The sequence below is a fragment of the Rana temporaria genome, chromosome 2 (assembly GCF_905171775.1).
Source record: "Rana temporaria chromosome 2, aRanTem1.1, whole genome shotgun sequence".
Taxonomy (NCBI): Eukaryota; Metazoa; Chordata; class Amphibia; order Anura; family Ranidae; genus Rana; species Rana temporaria.
Genome location: NC_053490.1, coordinates 64,340,837 through 64,358,271, shown reverse-complemented (window position 1 = coordinate 64,358,271; position 17,435 = coordinate 64,340,837). Strand labels below are relative to the sequence as shown.

The window sequence follows — 17,435 nt, the reverse complement described above, 5'->3', positions numbered from 1 at the left end:
AGATGAACCGTTGTCCCAGTCTGAGGTCCAGAGCCTTCTGGGGCAGGTTTTCATCAAGGATGTCTCTGTACATTGCTGCATTTATCTTTCCCTCGATCCTGACTAGTCTCCCAGTTCCTGCTGCTGAAAAACATCCCCACATCAGGATGCTGCCACCACCATGCTTCACTGTAGGTATGGTATTGGCCAGGTGATGAGCGGTACCTGGTTTGCATGCATTGTGGTGGATTAGGGAAAAATTCCTATTTGATAAGTTGAGCTTATTCTTTTATTAGAACCACTAAATGTTTCTCGGTTTATATTCTTTTAATTTCTTTTTATATTTTCATATTTCCTTTTTATATGCATATGTATGTATGAGAATGATCAATACTGCTTATTTTCCTTGATAAGATTTGTCAGATATCAGGAATGATATATGATGGTTTTAAAGTAATGAACTCAGCATTGAAAATACAAAGGATTATTATTGAGTTCAGCTATTCCCCCTCCTCACTCCTAATTACGGCCCCTCCTTTATGTTGAATTCCTGGACACTTCATTCTGAGGTTTGTGTGGAAATGCAGATGGACTTTTTCGAGAGGAAGTTCTACCATCTCCCTCATCCTGTCTTCCCCTCACCCAAAGGACTGTTTGAATCTTGTAACCAAAGGAATTCTTCCAAACATGGACTTCCATTTCTTTCCCTTTGCTCTTGGACTTTAAAATATGTGTCATGTGTTACAGACGTCACAAGGGGGTGGGTGGTACTGAGTAATCAGTGGGTGTGGATTTATAAATGTGAACCAATCAAATGCATGTATTTGTGATGTCATGAGGCCATGAAGTGAGGAGGGCTTGCTCTTCCTGTTGGAATCGAGCTAAGAGGTGAGCATGTGAATCTTTTTGTCTGTAGATTGCATTGTCTCACCCATAGTAATTTGAAATCAGCCGCAGAAATGGGTAACCCTGAGATTGTATCAGGAAATCAATTAATTAATGAGTCTCTATCAGCATGTCCAATCAACTGAATTTACCACAGGTGGACTCCAATCAAGTTGTAGAAACATCTCATGGTTGATCAGTGGAAACAGGATGCACCTGAGCTCAATTTTGTGTGTCAAAGGCTGTGAATACTCCCAAGCGCCATCACATATACATGGGAGTGCTGCTCTGCAGTATTTGGAACAAGGCCATAACAATGCCGTAACATAACAAAATGTGGAAAAAGTGAAGCATTGTGAATACGTTTTGGATGCACTGTAACTTGAACTTAGTTTACTGCTATGCTATGACTGACTCAGCGAAGGGACATATCCGCCATGAACAGGGATCACTTCGATATTCCATCTGCAGTGTATAATATTCGAAATAATGGGACACAACTGTCATAGAAGCACCCTGTATTAAATGTTTCATTGTCACATTTATATAACATCAATAGTTTGTAAATTAAAAAAATGAATAAAAAGGAAACCGACTAAAAGAATTTAAGTGGTTGTAAACCCGATTTCATGAAATTTGAGCTGGGCACATAAATCTGCAGTATTTTGTTATCTCTCTTCAATGAGCCAAGTCCCACAGCTCTCTCCTGAACCGTTCATCTGTTATCAGCCTGATAACTCCTGACAAATTCTCGCACACTTTAGACAAAAGCAGCCTGAATCTTCAGTCTGGGGAGGTTGCTAAAATAGATTAGCAAGGAGCAGGTCCTATTACAAAACACCTCTGAAGCCTCGTACACACGATCAGTCCATCCGATGAGAACGGTCTGAAGGACCGTTTTCATAGGTTAACCGATGAAGCTGACTGATGGTCCGTCGCGCCCACACACCATCGGTTAAATAACCGATCGTGTCAGAACGCGGTGACGTAAAACACAACGACGTGCTGAAAAAAACGAAGTTCAATGCTTCCAAGCATGCGTCGACTTGATTCTGAGCATTCGTGGATTTTTAACCGATGGTTGTGCCTACTAACGATCGGTTTTGACCTATCGGTTAGGAATCCATCGGTTAAATTTAAAGCAAGTTGGCTTTTTTTTAACCGATGGTTAAATGATGGTTAAATAACCTATGGGGCCCACGCGATCGGTTTTGACCGATGAAAACGGTCCATCAGACCGCTGTTCTCTGGTTAACCTATCGTGTGTACGAGGCCTGAGAGTCTCTGCCTATGATGAGAGGGGGTGTGTGCCTTTCCTCCAATCAGCAATGTTAGCTATCTTGGCTGCATTCCAGACATCACACTCTGCGTTAACCTGTGTTAACCTCCTAACACGATCTCAACTTTCTAAACAGTATATAAATGTGAAGACAGCAGATATACATGTAAAACTTTTCTTCGGGGATTTGGTTCATCTCTGTGTATCATCTGAGGCTGTTCACTTCACTGGGTGTATGGAGGGTTTACATCCACTTTAAGCCTTCCTAACGTGGCTTGAATTTCAGCTGATTCCCGCTGAATCGGCTGACGTTCGAGCCATGAATGACCCAGTCAGCACTTTTGCCGATGAAGGTGGGTGGAAATTTATATGCCAATTAGATGCAGTAACTGTTTGGGTTATCTGACAGCCTCGGCTGTCAGAACACAATGACCAGTAGGTAAGATTCCTTCATTCACACTGTTAAAGCCCCATACACACGGGCCGAATGCCAGGTGACATTGGCTGGTACAATTAAAAAACGTCCGACATTTGGCCCGTGTGTCTGACAGAAGCTGGCCGTTTGGCCTGCTGATGTCGGACGAGCATGCTGGAAAACCAGCCGCCCCCCCTGTCAGAACACAACAGCTCAGTGAGGGAGATTGCTGTACTAACATTGGATCATTAGTACAGCGGCTCAGACAGGAGCTGACAGCCTTTAAAATCATAGGGCCAGATTCAGGTACATCTGCGGCGGCGTAACGTATCGCATTTACGTTACACCGCCGCAAGTTTTACGGGCAAGTGCTTGATTCACAAAGCACTTGCCTGTAAAGTTGCGGCGGCGTAGCGTAAATCCCTCCGACGCAAGCCCGCCTAATTCAAATGATCCGGGTAGGGGGCGTGGATCATTTAAATTAGGCGAGTTCCCGCGCCGAACGTACTGCGCATGCTCCGTTTTGAAATTTCCCGCCGTGCTTTGCGCGAAATGACGTCGCACTGACGTCATTTTTTGAACGTCGACGTGAGTTACGTCCTTTCCTATTCACGGACCACTTACGCAAAATACTTTAACATGGCAAGGCTAAATATAGGCCACAAAATAGCAGCTTTAACTATACGCCGGGAAAAGCCGACTAGCGACGTCATAAGAGAATGCGACGGCCGCGCGTACCTTCGTGGATCGCCGGAAAAAGCTAATTAGCATACCCGACGTGGAAAACGACGCAAACTCCACCCAGCGGGCGCCGAAGTATTGCCGAAGGCATACGAAGCCGCACGCCTGTCGGATCGAAGCCAAAAGCGGTCGTATCTTGGTTTGAGGATTCAAACTAAAGATACGACGCGGCAAATTTGAAAGTACGCCGGAGTATCAGTAGATACGCCGGCGTACTTGTACTGTGAAGCCTGAATCCTGCTTTAGTGGGGATGGAGGAATCAATTCGATTTTTATCCTTTAATCAATCTTCAAATGACTTTTGCTAAGGGAGCCAGGAGGGAAACTGTTGGCCGAACAGTGACTGCATCCAATCAGATGCAGTCACCTTTTGGGTATTCTGACGGCCTCGGGTGTCGGAATACAATAGCAAGCAGGGGAGATTTCTTCATCTTTGCTTAGCCTAAATGGTGAAATCAATTTGATTTCTCTCCTTCGATCGACGGGCAAATCTATACGCTATTTACTTCACTAGGAAATGACAGGTCTGCTGTAAGGTGACTGGAAGAAGAAGTAAAGGAAGTCAATTCTCAGGAAACAAAGTCAGGATTAATCTCCTCCATAACAGCAGGATACTCACTTCTGCACCAAGTTTTTGCTCTTGAGGATGTGATTGAGCTCCGCTGAGGTTTGTGGTCCCTGCAGTTTCTGTCCATTCAGCATCTCCTTCTCTAGCTGCTCTATGGTCTGCAATACAAATGTCATTAGTTAGTGACTGTGAGCGGTACACAGAGTACAACAACGTCTGATGGAAGACAAAATATTTCAATTTAATGAAGAGAAAAAAAAAAAGGCAAAATGCTGAAGCTGCTTTAAAAGGCAACACTTGTTACATATTGTCATTCCTCCTTCCTCCTCTATCCTGTTTTTGATACATTAATATACACGGAAGGATCGCTCCCATCTCTCGGCTGAGCACTTGTTTCCAAAACGAGTATGTGCCTTATTCATCAAGTCTGGGGGGAAGAGCTAACACTCTATGCTTCCCAACAGCCAGTAGTAGCTGGTGCTCAAAATTTTTTGGGGGGGGGGGCGCAAACGAAAAAAAAAAAAAAAATTGCAGCCTCACTGTGCCCATCAAATGCAGCCACCGTGGCATCAATTATCACCACTGTGCCATGCCATCAAATGCAGTCACTGTGCCATGCCATCAAACGCAGTCACTGTGCCATGCCATCAAACGCAGTCACTGTGCCATGCCATCAAACGCAGTCGCTGTGCCATGCCATCAAATGCAGTCGCTGTGCCATGCCAAACGCAGCCGCTGTGCCATGCCATCAAACGCAGTCACTGTGCCATGCCATACAACGCAGTCACTGTGCCATGCCATCAAACGCAGCCACTGTGCCATCAATTGTCACCACTGTGTCATGCCATCAAACGCAGCCACTGTGCCATGCCATCAAACGCAGTCACTGTGCCATGCCATCAAACGCAGTCGCTGTGCCATGCCATCAAATGCAGTCGCTGTGCCATGCCAAACGCAGCCGCTGTGCCATGCCAATAAACGCAGTCACTGTGCCATGCCATACAACGCAGTCACTGTGCCATGCCATCAAACGCAGCCACTGTGCCATCAATTGTCACCACTGTGTCATGCCATCAAACGCAGCCACTGTGCCATGCCATCAAACGCAGTCACTGTGCCATGCCATCAAACGCAGTCGCTGTGCCATGCCATCAAACGCAGTCGCTGTGCCATGCCATCAAACGCAGTCGCTGTGCCATGCCATCAAATGCAGTCACTGTGCCATGCCATCAAACGCAGCCGCTGTGCCATGCCATCAAATGCAGTCACTGTGCCATGCCATACAACGCAGTCACTGTGCCATGCCATACAACGCAGCCACTGTGCCATCAATTGTCACCACTGTGCCATGCCATCAAACGCAGCCACTGTGCCATCAATTGTCACCACTGTGCCATGCCATCAAACGCAGCCACTGTGCCCCTCAATTGTCACCACTGTGCCAATTGTCACCACTGTGCCCTTTAACTGTCGCCACTGTGCCCATTGTTGCCACTGTGCATGTCACTGTGCCCTTTAATAGTTGCCACTGTGCCCATTGTCACCACTGTGCCCTGGATGCCACTGTGCGCATTGATGCCCATTGTCGCTGCTGTGCCCTTGATGCCACTGTGCCCATTGATGCCCATTGTCGCCGCTGTGCCCTGTAAAATGCACTTACCTTAATCGTTCCACGGCCCTCGATTTCTTCTCCCGCCTTGGTGACGCTTCAGCCAATCAGGTTACCGATAACCAGAATCGGCGTACTCGATTGGCTGAGACGGCCGTCAGTCTTATCCAAGGAACGCACCCCGTACGTTCCCTGGATAAAGCATCCGGGAGACGAGGGCTGTACTCGGAAAAGCCTATCAGAGCCGCTGGCTCTGATAGGCACTTCCGCACAGCCAACCAGCTGCCGTTATTCAGGTGGTCGGCGCTCAATGTCCAGCCACCTGAGTAGACCAGCGGCAGCTGCAATGCATGAATGTATGTTATTTTCAGTGGCGGTGCGGAGCCAGAGGGGGCAGCGCTCCAGCGCCCTCTATGGACGGACCGCCACTGCCAACAGCCAAACAGATTTTCCCTTTCAGTCTCCCAGTACAGAACAGAAGGACAGGAATACTCTATTACCAATGGACACCCCAGACCAGCCTTTCTCAACCCTTCTAACATGGAGGAACCCTTAAAATAACTTCCTGGTCTCAGGGAAACCCTGCTAATAATTGCTCCAGCCCATTATAGAGGTATGGTCAGTGGGAAGAATTCTCCTTAAACCTCATACACACGATCGGATTTCCATCGGACAAAGCGTAGGACTTTTGTTCGAAGGGTGTTGGCCGTTAACTTGTATTGCATACAAATGGCAAAGAATTGCCAGCAACAAACACGAAACAATGTGTTTTTGTTCAGCTCTTTAGCGCCGCCCTTTGGGCAACTTCTAATGTTGTGTTATGGTGAGCATTGCTTCTGAGCATGCGTGTTTGTACTTTGGAGTTTTGTCCAAAGGATTTGCGCACACACGATTGGATAATCTCACAACACACATTTGTTGTCGGAAATTTTTTTAAAGCATGCTATCCAACATTTGTTGGCGGAAAATCCAACAATAATTGTCCAATGGGGCATACAAACATCCTGCCATCACACAATTCCCGTTGGAAAATCTGATCGTGTGTACGAGGCTTTACCTTTGTGGTCATTGGGAGCAATCCCCTTTTACAGATAGCTAAACAGAACAAAGCTGTCCATTGGGAAGTTATATAGCTGGATTCAGATAGCTTTACGCCGTCCTAAATTTAAGCGTATTCTGGAAACCAGATACGCTTAAATACGGCTAAGATACGAGCGGCGTAAGTCTCCTACGCCGTCGTATCTTGGGGTGCAATATTTACACTGGCCGCTAGGTGGCGCTTCCGTTGAGTTCGGTGTAGAATATGCAAATGACTAGATACGCCAATTCAAAAAAGGTACGTGCGCCCGGCGCATTTTTTTTAACGTTGTTTACGTACGTCTTTTCCCGGCGTAAAGTTAGTCGAACAAATAGCTGGCCTAGTCAATGTTAAGTATGGCCGTCATTCCCGTGTCGAAATTTAAAATTTTTACGTCGTTTGCGTAAGTCGTCCGTGAATGGGGCTGGATGTAATTTATGTTCACGTCTAAACCAATACGTCCTTGCGGCGTACTTTGGAGCAATGCACACTGGGATATGTACACGGACGGCGCATGCGCCGTTCGTAAAAAAACGTCAATCACGTCGGGTCACCAATCATTTACATAAAACACGCCCCCTCATCCTCATTTGAATTAGGCGCGCTTACGCCGGCCCCATTTACACTACACCACCGTAACTTAGGAGGCAAGTGCTTTGTGAATACAGCACTTGCCTCTCTGACTTACGGCGGCGTAGCGTAAATACGATACGCTACGCCGCCTGAAAGATGCGCCGCCCTACCTGAATCTAGCTAACAGTATCTAACCCCTTCATGCCTAAGCCTTTTTCTGACACTTGTTGCTTACAAGTTAAAATCCATATTTTTTGCTAGAAAATTACTTAGAACCTCCAAACATTATATATATATATTTAGCAGAGACCCTAGAGAATAAAATAGCAATCGTTGCTATATTTTATGTCACACTGTATTTGCGCAGCGGTCTTTCAAATGCAATTTTTTTGGAAGAAATTTATTTTCATGAATTAACAAAAGAAAACAGGTAAAGTTAGGCCAATTGATGTTACGCCGAGTAAATAGATACCTAACATGTCATGCTTTAAAATTGCTCACACTCGTGGAATGGCGACAAACTACAGTACTTAACCACTTGCTTACTGGGCACTTAAACCCCCCTCCTGCCCAGACCAATTTTCAGCTTTCAGCACTGATGCATTTTGAATGACAATTGCGTGGTCATACAAAACTGTACCCAAATGACATTTTTATCATTTTTTTCCCCACAAATAGAGCTTTCTTTTGGTGGTATTTGATCACCTCTGAGATTTACATTTTTTGCTAAACAAACAAAAAAAGGTGGAAAATTGTGAAAAAAATATCATGTTTTATATTTTGTTAATTTTTTTTGCAAACAGGTAATTTTTCTCCTTCATTGATATGCGCTGATGAGGCGGCACTGGTGGGCACTGATAGGCTGCACTGGTGGGCACTGATAGGCTGCACTGGTGGGCACTGATAGGCACAGATAAAGCAGCACTGATGGGGAGAGATAAAGTGGCACTGATAGATGGCACTGATAGGTGGCACTGGTAGGTGATAATGACGGGCACTGGTAGGTGACAATGACTGGCACTGGTAGGTGACAATGATGGGCAGCACTGTTTGAGGCACTGATTAGATGTTGCACTGTGGGAACTGATAGGTGGCACTGTGGGCACTGATAGGCGGCGCAGGTGGGCACTGGTAGGTGGCACTGACAGGTGGCACACATTTACACAGATGAGCTGTCTGCAGCTCTCCTTGCTCGGGATCGATGTCCCGCTGTCTTCTGCTGGTGATCGGCTTTTTTTCCCCTCCTCACGCTAGCGTGAGGAGAAAAAATTGCGATTACCGGCTCTGTTTTCATTACATGATCAGCTGTCATTGGCTGACAGCTGATCATGTGGTAAGGGGTCGGGATTGACCCCTTACTCCGATCTGTGATCCAGCGAGTCTCATAGACTCGCTGATCACAGAGCGAGCCACGCACGCCCTGCAGGGGGAGCGCAGGCCGCTCGAGCACGGGAGGATGTCTATTGACGGCCTCCCAGCAATTCAGGTTCGCGCTGTAGCCATCATTCGGCTATAGCGCGGATGGGAAGTGTCACAAAACCTCCATAGGCAACGTTTCAAGAATTTCTACAGGTTACCAGTTTAGAGTTACAGAGGAGGTCTTGTGCTAGAATTATTGCTCTCGCTCTGACAATCATGGCGATACCTCACATGTGTGGTTTGAACACTGTTTACATTTGCAGGCGTGACTTACGTATGCATTTCTTTTTATATTTTTATTTTTACACTGTCTCTTTAAAAAAAATATTCTCATCACTTTTATTGCTGTCACAAAGAATGTAAACATCCCTTGTGACAGTAATAGGCAGTGACAGGTACTCTTTATGGATGCACCAGCTGTTATCACAAGAAAGCCGACCGCTGGCTCTAAAAAAAACGGTACCAGGGTGATGCCTACAGCTGTAGTCATTACCCCAGTACAACCCCTTCAAGCCGAAGGCCACATATTTGCGTAAGGTTGTCGTGAAGGGGTTAAGAGGCAGATATTGCTTATGGCTTAACCTTTTCACTGCCAGAGTAGTTTTTTTGCACACATGTGTAAAAAATTATTTTAGGCCTGAAGATTACATAAAACCAGGGGCGTTGCTAGGTGGCAAAAAGACCAGGGGCTTCAGCCCGAAGTCCAAGGCCGGGAACCGGGGGGGTTTGTATGTGACGCTGGCTTTTTTTCTGGGCTAGCACGTGACCTACCTCACCTACATACACTGACGGTAGTGACATACCTACTCTGACCTACTTGACATACACTGGCCTACATACACTGACCTACTTGACATACACTGACCTACCTACACTGACGGTAGTTACCTACATACAATGACCAACCTACACTGATCTACCTGACATACACTGACCTACTTACACTGACCTACCTGACATACACTGACCTACCTGCACTGACGGCAGTTACCTACATACACTGACCTACCTACACTGACCTACCTGACATACACTGACATTTACATACACGTTATTACACTTTCTGACGGTTCTGACGTACCTCAGCTCAGCAGTGTCACAGCAGCAGACAGTCATTCAGTCAGAGAGCCGAGGAGCCTGGCTGGAGGGGAGGGGAGCCAAGAAGCCTTGAGGAGAGGAGAGCCGCCCGCGGCCCGCCCGAGCGCCGCGCAGGGATGTGGCGCCGGCCATATTGTAATTCCCGCCTTCTGGAGCCAGTGCAGCGCCTATGATGGACATGACACATCCCGGTCGCAGCATTGGACCAGTGGGACGTCCATCATAAGGCGTTGCGCAGGCTCCAGAAGGCGGGACCTGCTATGGGACTCAGCCACACTCGGCTACATTCGGCAGCGCTCGGGATCAGATTGATCCCGGCGCTCGCCACTCGCTCGGCGGCTCGGGCTAATAATGCAGTCCTGTCACCGTGAGACTCGGGGCTTTATGGGGTCACATTCGGGGCTTCAGCCACGGCTAGCCACCTCCTCCCAGCGCCCCTGCATAAAACCCCCAAACATTATATATTTCCTGAAAGCAGACATCCTAGAGAATTAAATAGTGGTAGTTTTTGTTATGTCACTTAATATTACTGCAAAGGTTTCAATTTTCAAAATTTCTGTAAAAAACACACACTTAGGTGAATTGTAGGGCAAACAAATGCAATGAACTACCCCCATTTTTGGTAAACAAAAAAAAAAACGAAGTTACTTACTGGTAACGTTCTTTCCCGTAGTCTTTCAGGACAGCCACCTGAGAGACCTTGGCTCCTCCCCTCTGTTGGAAACACCGCGCCAGCCCATAAATTTCCTCCTCCCCTGCTGGTCCTCAGTTCTTTTAGAGCACCTCCAGTTGCTGGGGAGACACAAGAAAACATGATACACATCGTTAACCATATCACAATTCCTGTAAGGAAATCTTATACATACCTTTGGGTGGGTTACCCGGCTGTCCTGAAAGACTACGGGAAAGAACGTTACCAGTAAGTAACTTCGTTTTTCCCCTAATCGTCTTTCAGGACAGCCACCTGAGAGGATAACCGAGCACTTACCCTAGGGCGGGACCACAGCTTGTAAGACCTTACGTCCAAAGGTCTGATCCTTAGCTGACCAAAGATCCACCCTATAGTGTCTTACGAAGGTGGCAAAACTGGACCATGTCGCCGCTTTACAGATCTGCTCCGGCGTTGCTCCAGCTCTCTCTGCCTGTGAGGCTGCCATAGACCTTGTGGAGTGCGCTTTGATACCCTCTGGGATCGGTATGCCTCCTAAACTGTAAGCTTTTTCAATGGCTTCTTTTAACCATCTAGCTATAGTGCGTCTGGTAGCTCTATGTCCTTGTCTAGCTCCAGAATGCAAAATAAATAAAGAGTCCGTTTTCCTTAAAGTTTTAGTCACTTCTAAATAATGCAAGACGCATCTCCTGACGTCTAAGCTATGGAATTTCACTTCCTGTTCTCTGGAAGGGTTCGGACAAAATGAAGGTAATATAATTTCTTGTTCTCTATGGAACCTTGAGGTTACTTTAGGCAGGAATCCCGGATCCAATCTAAAATTTATACGATCTGCGAAGATCTGAAAAAAGGGGGGTCTGATCGATAGGGCCTCTAACTCACAGACCCGTCTTGCAGTGGTGATTGCCACCAAAAAGACTGCTTTTAGAGTGAGCGTCTTTAGATTGCAATCTTCCAAAGGCTCAAAAGGTTTGGCTGTCAAAGCTTGTAGTACCAAGGACAGGTCCCATTTCGGGAAGACCGAGGTTTGAATAGGTCTCTGTCGGCTCAAGGATCTGAAGAATCTGACTATCCATGGGTCAGATGCTAGCCTTTCCTCTAGGAACACTGACAGTGCGGATACTTGACCTTTTAGCGTACTAAGGCTTAGTCCTTTTTCTACTCCCTTTTGTAAAAACTCTAGGACGGCCACTGAACTCTGTGTATTAAAGGAGTTTTCTGTGCACCATTTGCCAAAGCACTTCCATACCTTTTCATAAATTTTGCGTGTCTCTAACTTTCTACTTTTCAGTAGAGTCGCAATTAAGTGGTTTGAGAAACCCTTTGCTTTCAGCAGTTGCTCCTCAGAAACCACGCGGCCAAGTTCCACTTTTCCACTTGGGGGCAGTATACTGGGCCTTGGGAGAGTAGATCCTCCTGGACTGGCAACAACCAGGGGGGTTCTATAGCTAGCTCTTTCAGTAAAGAGAACCATGGTCTCCTGGGCCAGTGAGGTGCTATGAGAATCAGGTTGGTGTTCTCTGCACGCAGTTTTCGTAACACTTGTGGAATTAATACGGGTGGAGGAAAGGCATAACATGTCCTGAAAGTCCACCTTTGTGCTAAAGCATCCACTCCTATTGCTCCGTCCTCTCTGTTTAGTGAGAAGAAGGTCTTGACCTTTTTGTTCTTCTTGGATGCGAATAAATCCACTTGAGGTGTTCCCCATTTTAGTGTGATCTGCCTGAACACCTCCTGATTTAGTTCCCAGTCGCTTTCCTTCAGCTGAGTTCTGCTGAGGAAATCCGCTACTGTGTTTAAATCCCCTTTTAGGTGGATTGCTGATAGCGAGAGAATATTCCTTTCTCCCCATGTCAGGATTTCTTTCGCTAATGCCCACAGGGTTCCGCTCCTTGTTCCACCCTGCTTGTTTACATAGGCAATAACTGAAGCGTTGTCGGATCTTATTTGAACATGATGTCCCTTCAGTTGTCCCTGGAAGAAGTGAAGTGCAAGCCCCACTGCCTTCAACTCTTTCCAATTGGAGGATCTCCTCCTCTCTTCCCCTTTCCAAATCCCTTGGGTTACTTGGGAGCCTAGATGTGCTCCCCATCCTATCCCACTTGCGTCCGTGGTAAGGATTTGGGAAATGGGAAGTGTCCACAGCCGACCTATGGTCAAGTTTTCCACCGTCCTCCACCACCAAAGGGTTCTTTTTACCTGTGTCGGTATTCGAACCTGGGTGTCTAAGGACTCCTGCCTGTGGTCCCAAACCTCTAGAAGGAACATTTGCAGTGGTCGGAAATGTAAGGCTGCCCATTGAACAGCTGGGATTGCCGATGTTAGCAGCCCCAGTGTTGACATGATCTGTCTGATGGTACATGGTGAATTCACTTGAATTGCCTTTGTTTCTTTTTGGATCTTTTCTATCTTTTCTTTGGGTAGAAAAATCCTTTGCTGTACAGAGTCTATCACGTACCCCAAGTATGTTATCTGTTGTGTGGGCTTTAGATTAGATTTTTCCACATTTATTAACCACCCTAGATCTTTCAAAAAGATCTGTGTGGTCTCGAGGTTCTTTTGCAACCTCTCTGGGGTTTCTGCGAACAGCAGCAGATCGTCCAGATATGCAATGATGGAAATGCCTTGGACTCGCAAGGGTGCCAGGGCTTCCGCCAGAATCTTGGTGAAGATTCTGGGTGAGGAAGAGAGGCCGAAGGGTAAGGCCTGGAATTGTAAATGTAAGGTTCTGTTTCCCGTCTCTATCGCCAATCTCAGGAACTGTTGGTGGTCCCTGTGTATTGGAACGTGTAAGTAGGCGTCCTTTAGATCTAAGGAGACCAGGAAACAGTTTGGAGGTAGTAGGGCTTTCACTGAGTAAATTGAGTCCATTCTGAACCTCTTGTAGGTTATGGATAGGTTGAGGGGTTTTAGGTTTAAGATTGGTCTGACCTTCCCCGTGGGTTTTAGTACTCCAAAAATGTGGGAGTAGAACCCAAGTCCCCTTTCTTTTTTGGGGACCTCCACTACTACCTCTTGTTTCTTGAGATTCTCCAGGGCTCTCATTAACCCTTCGGCCTTTCTTCTGTCCTTCGGAAGTTTTGTTAAATAAAACTTTTTTGGGGGTGTTCTGGAGAATTCTAGATGATAACCTTCCTTTATGATCCTCAATATGAATCGATTGGAAGTCACCTTTTCCCACTGAGGGAGGAAGTCCCCCAGTCTTCCTCCCACTGTGAGCAATCTGTCATTTCTTATCATAGGCTTGTTCAGGAGCACGAAAAATAGCTCCTGCTTTGCCTTTTGCTGTGGCTGACTCCAGGGTGCTTTGCGTTTCAGCGGAAACGCTTTTTTCTTGTCCGCTGTACGGTCCAGCACTTTTTCTAATCCCGGCCCAAAGAGCAGGTCCCCTGTGAATGGGATGCCGCATAATTTGGTTTTAGACGCGCAGTCCCCCTGCCACGTCTTTAACCATAAGGCCCTCCTGGTTGAGTTAGCTAATGCAGACGATCTAGCTGCCATCCGTACCAGTTCAGCTGAAGCGTCTGCAATATAAGCTATGCCTCTCAACAATGTGGGAAATGAGGCTAGGATTTGGTCTTTTGCCGTCTCCTCCTCAATGTGCTCCTGAATCTGGTTCAGCCAAAATTCCATGTTCCTGGCTACCACGGTGACTGCCATTGCTGGTTTTAAACTACCCAGCGTGGAGTCCCAGGACTTTTTTAGTAATGAATCCATTTTCTTATCCATTGGTTCGGATAGAATGCCCATGTCCTCAAAAGCTAGGTCTGTGTGCCTTGAAACTTGAGAAAAGGCAGCATCCAGCTTTGGTGTCTTATTCCAAATTGAGGATGGGTCATCCGAAAATGGGAATCGTCTTTTCAAAGCTTTGGAAAAGAATGGTTTCCTTTCTGGTTCCTGCCATTCTTTTTTAATTGCTTCGATCAAGACATCATGGACTGGGAAATTTTTACTTTCCTGGTCGCCTAAACCCTCATACATTTGGTCATGCAATGATAATGGTTTTTTCTCTGTTTGAATACCCAGAGTGGCATAAATAGCTTCCAATAAGTGGTCTACATCCTCCAAGGAGAGCTTGTAGCGGCAGGGCTTCCTGGAATCACCTTCCCGAGCCTCCTCCTCTGATTCCTGTGAACCGGACACTGCGCTGTCAGGTTCCTCTTCTAGCTCCTCACTAGGAACTCTTGAAGGGCCTGCACTAGTGGAAGGTCTTACTCCTGGGACTAATGTTGTTGCCTGTACAGGAGGAGCTGACTGAAGCTGCGGGATCTGGAAGTTTTCAAAAAATGTTTTGAATGACCCAAAGGTATTAGAAAGTTCTTTCACTGATGATGCCAAATCACTTTGTTCCGCAGTGTGCTCCTGTACTAACTTATCAATACAGTCGCTACAAATAGCCTTTTTCCATGACTCCCTAAGTGTGACTTTACAGGATGGACATCTTTTCTTTGTACTGTGGGTATTCTTGTCTTTGTCAGTTTTCTGAAAGACACAAGCGAAAATATATACCCCATGATTAGTCTCGTAGCCTTCCCCCTGCTCACGGCAGGTGCACAGTGTCTTCATATGGGCTTACCACACTAGGGGCCCTATGAATCACCCTCTGACACTGAGGGGTTAACCCACCTCCCCCTCCCTATTACCCTGGGGGGTGTAGAGGGATGGTAGGCTATTTTTTAGGAGAGGGGAAATCCACCCTAGGTTCCCCTTACCTTGCTGTGGCTGGAGCTGGTCTCTGCTGGAGCAACATCTTTCCCCTCTGCTTCCGACATGTCTGTGTCACCAGCGCCGCGTGTGCTGTCTCTACAGCGTCTATGCAGCTCCCTCCAGCCATTGCCTGGCTCCGTTTTTGAGTTTCGCGCCCGGAACCGGAAGCCGCGAACCCGGAAGTACCCGCCCCCGTGCCTGAATGACGTCACCCGCCATCGGCTCCGAGCGGTCCTAGTACACAGCGTGGCTTGCGCGTCTGGAATCCCCATTCCTCCGGCAGCCACACACGCTGGTCTAGGACGCTGGCTGTACCTCCTCACACCGCACTCGGTGCATACAAAAACCGGAGCCCCCCCGACTTACACCTGCGCTCAGGGATGTGAGGGTGGCTGTCTTTCAGGTTAGTACCTGTCTCTTTTGTCCAGAGAGCCCCTGCTCCCTTTCAGGACCGTCTTGCCTGAGCCTCCCTTGGCTCTCCTGGCTTGTTCCTATGGTGTCTCCTCTCTGGAGGAAACACAAATAACTGAGGACCAGCAGGGGAGGAGGAAATTTATGGGCTGGCGCGGTGTTTCCAACAGAGGGGAGGAGCCAAGGTCTCTCAGGTGGCTGTCCTGAAAGACGATTAGGGGAAAAAAGATGAGGTTGCGCCGAGTAAATAGATACCTATGCATTAAGGTGAAAAAACACCTGGCTGTCACAGTGTTTTTACCCTCCCCCTGTTTTACTTACCTGAGCCCGTTCACCTGCTCGGCACGTCCCCAGCGTCCTCTTCTCCACGGAGTTTGATTGGATAGATTGACAGCAGTGCAGCACAGCCATTGGCCAATCCAATGACACGGACGCAAGGGGGGCATGGCCGAGTTATACACTCGGTGGCTATGGACGCCGAATGTATGACACGGGAGCGTGCCTGCAAGGTAACCCCCTTGGGAGAGAGCTTCCCAGAGGGGGTTATCTAATGCGAGGAGGAGCTGAGAGAGCCGCCGTGGGACCCCAGAAGAGGACGATTGGGGCCACTCTGTGCAAAACGAACTGCACAGTGGAGGTAAGTATGACATGTTTATTATTTTTTTTTTAAAACCTATGTAGCTTTAGTATCACTTTAAGTCTTTTCTTTAGAGTCTGATCTTATTTTTAGGTTTTATTCGTGAAAGTGTCACCCTATTACAGATTTTTTCTTAGCACATATGTGATGGCGTCTTATGTTCAAGGAGGTGATATAAGGGCACATTAGACCCCACATTGCTGTGCTTTAGTTGAGCATTACAGGCACTTGGCCTCCCACAGCAAATGAAAGCCATAGAACCCAGATAGAAAAAAAAGTAGAAGTGAAAAGAACATTTGCTTGAACTTTTCTCTCTATAGACAAGAGTCATGATTTCCCAACAATCCAAAGACACCACTGCAGATGTCAGCTGACACAATTACAGAGTATATGTTGTAATAAATAAGCAACTTATAACCTAATCAAGGGACCATATTGCAAAATTCACTAACAGAGAGAATTCTAGGTTTAGTCTGTCCAATACTCCAGAGAGCGCAGGGCGTGTACACAGTGCAACAACCTAATGCAGCCAATCAGATGTTAAATTGGTTACAGTAGACCTAGACTTAAAGTGATTGTAAAGGTACATTTATTTTATTTTTTAAATAACAAACATGTCTATACTTACCTGCTCGGTGCAATGGAATTGCACAGAGCGGCCAGGATCCTCCTCTTTTCGGGTCTCCCACCGGCGTCCCGGCCCCTCCCCTGTCCAGTGCCCCCATGAGAAGCCGCTTCCCATGTGGGCATTTGTGCATGCTCACACCAAGTCCCGCTGCTATGCCTATTGACACAGACAGCGGGACTCAGCCCCGCCCCCTGTCACTGATTTTGATTGACAGCACCGGTGCCCCAGCAAAGCTAGAGAGACGCGGAAGTGTGGGGAGAGAAGATCTGCAGACGTGCACAGCACTGGATCGAATGAGGGCTCAGGAAAGTAAAAGGGGGATGCTGACACTTAAACATTTTTTACCTTAAAGGGGTGGTTCCCCTAAAAATTAACTTTTGACATTGCATTTGCTATAATAATTACAGTTAGAATCGGCTGGTTTTATGTAAAAAATACCTCCGTACGTAGCGTTTGTATTATTCGTTCCCACCGCCACTTCCGGGTACGATGCTGGCGTTCCTTATTGATGGACAGGCATCCGACCGACACATCCATCGCGTCACGAGATGCCGAAAGAAGCCGAACGTCGTTGCGCATGCGCCGTATAGAGCCGCACCAACGTTCGGCTTCTTTCGGCATCTCGTGACGCGATGGATGCGTCGGTCGGATGCCTGTCCATCAATTAGGAACGCCCACCGCCAGCATCGTACCCGGAAGTGGCGGTGGGAACGAATAATACAAACGCTACGTACGGAG

The 17,435-nt window shown here is 47.1% G+C and overlaps 1 protein-coding gene across 1 annotated transcript in view; it reads right to left on the bottom strand.

The window, feature by feature from the left end:
* Positions 1-17,435, bottom strand: part of GPD1 (glycerol-3-phosphate dehydrogenase 1) — a 123,210-nt gene that overhangs the window by 7,790 nt on the left and 97,985 nt on the right. Inside the window, exon 7 of the mRNA XM_040340275.1 lies at positions 3,919-4,025. Coding sequence (XP_040196209.1) covers positions 3,919-4,025 — 107 coding nt within the window. The remainder of the gene's footprint in view (positions 1-3,918; positions 4,026-17,435) is intronic.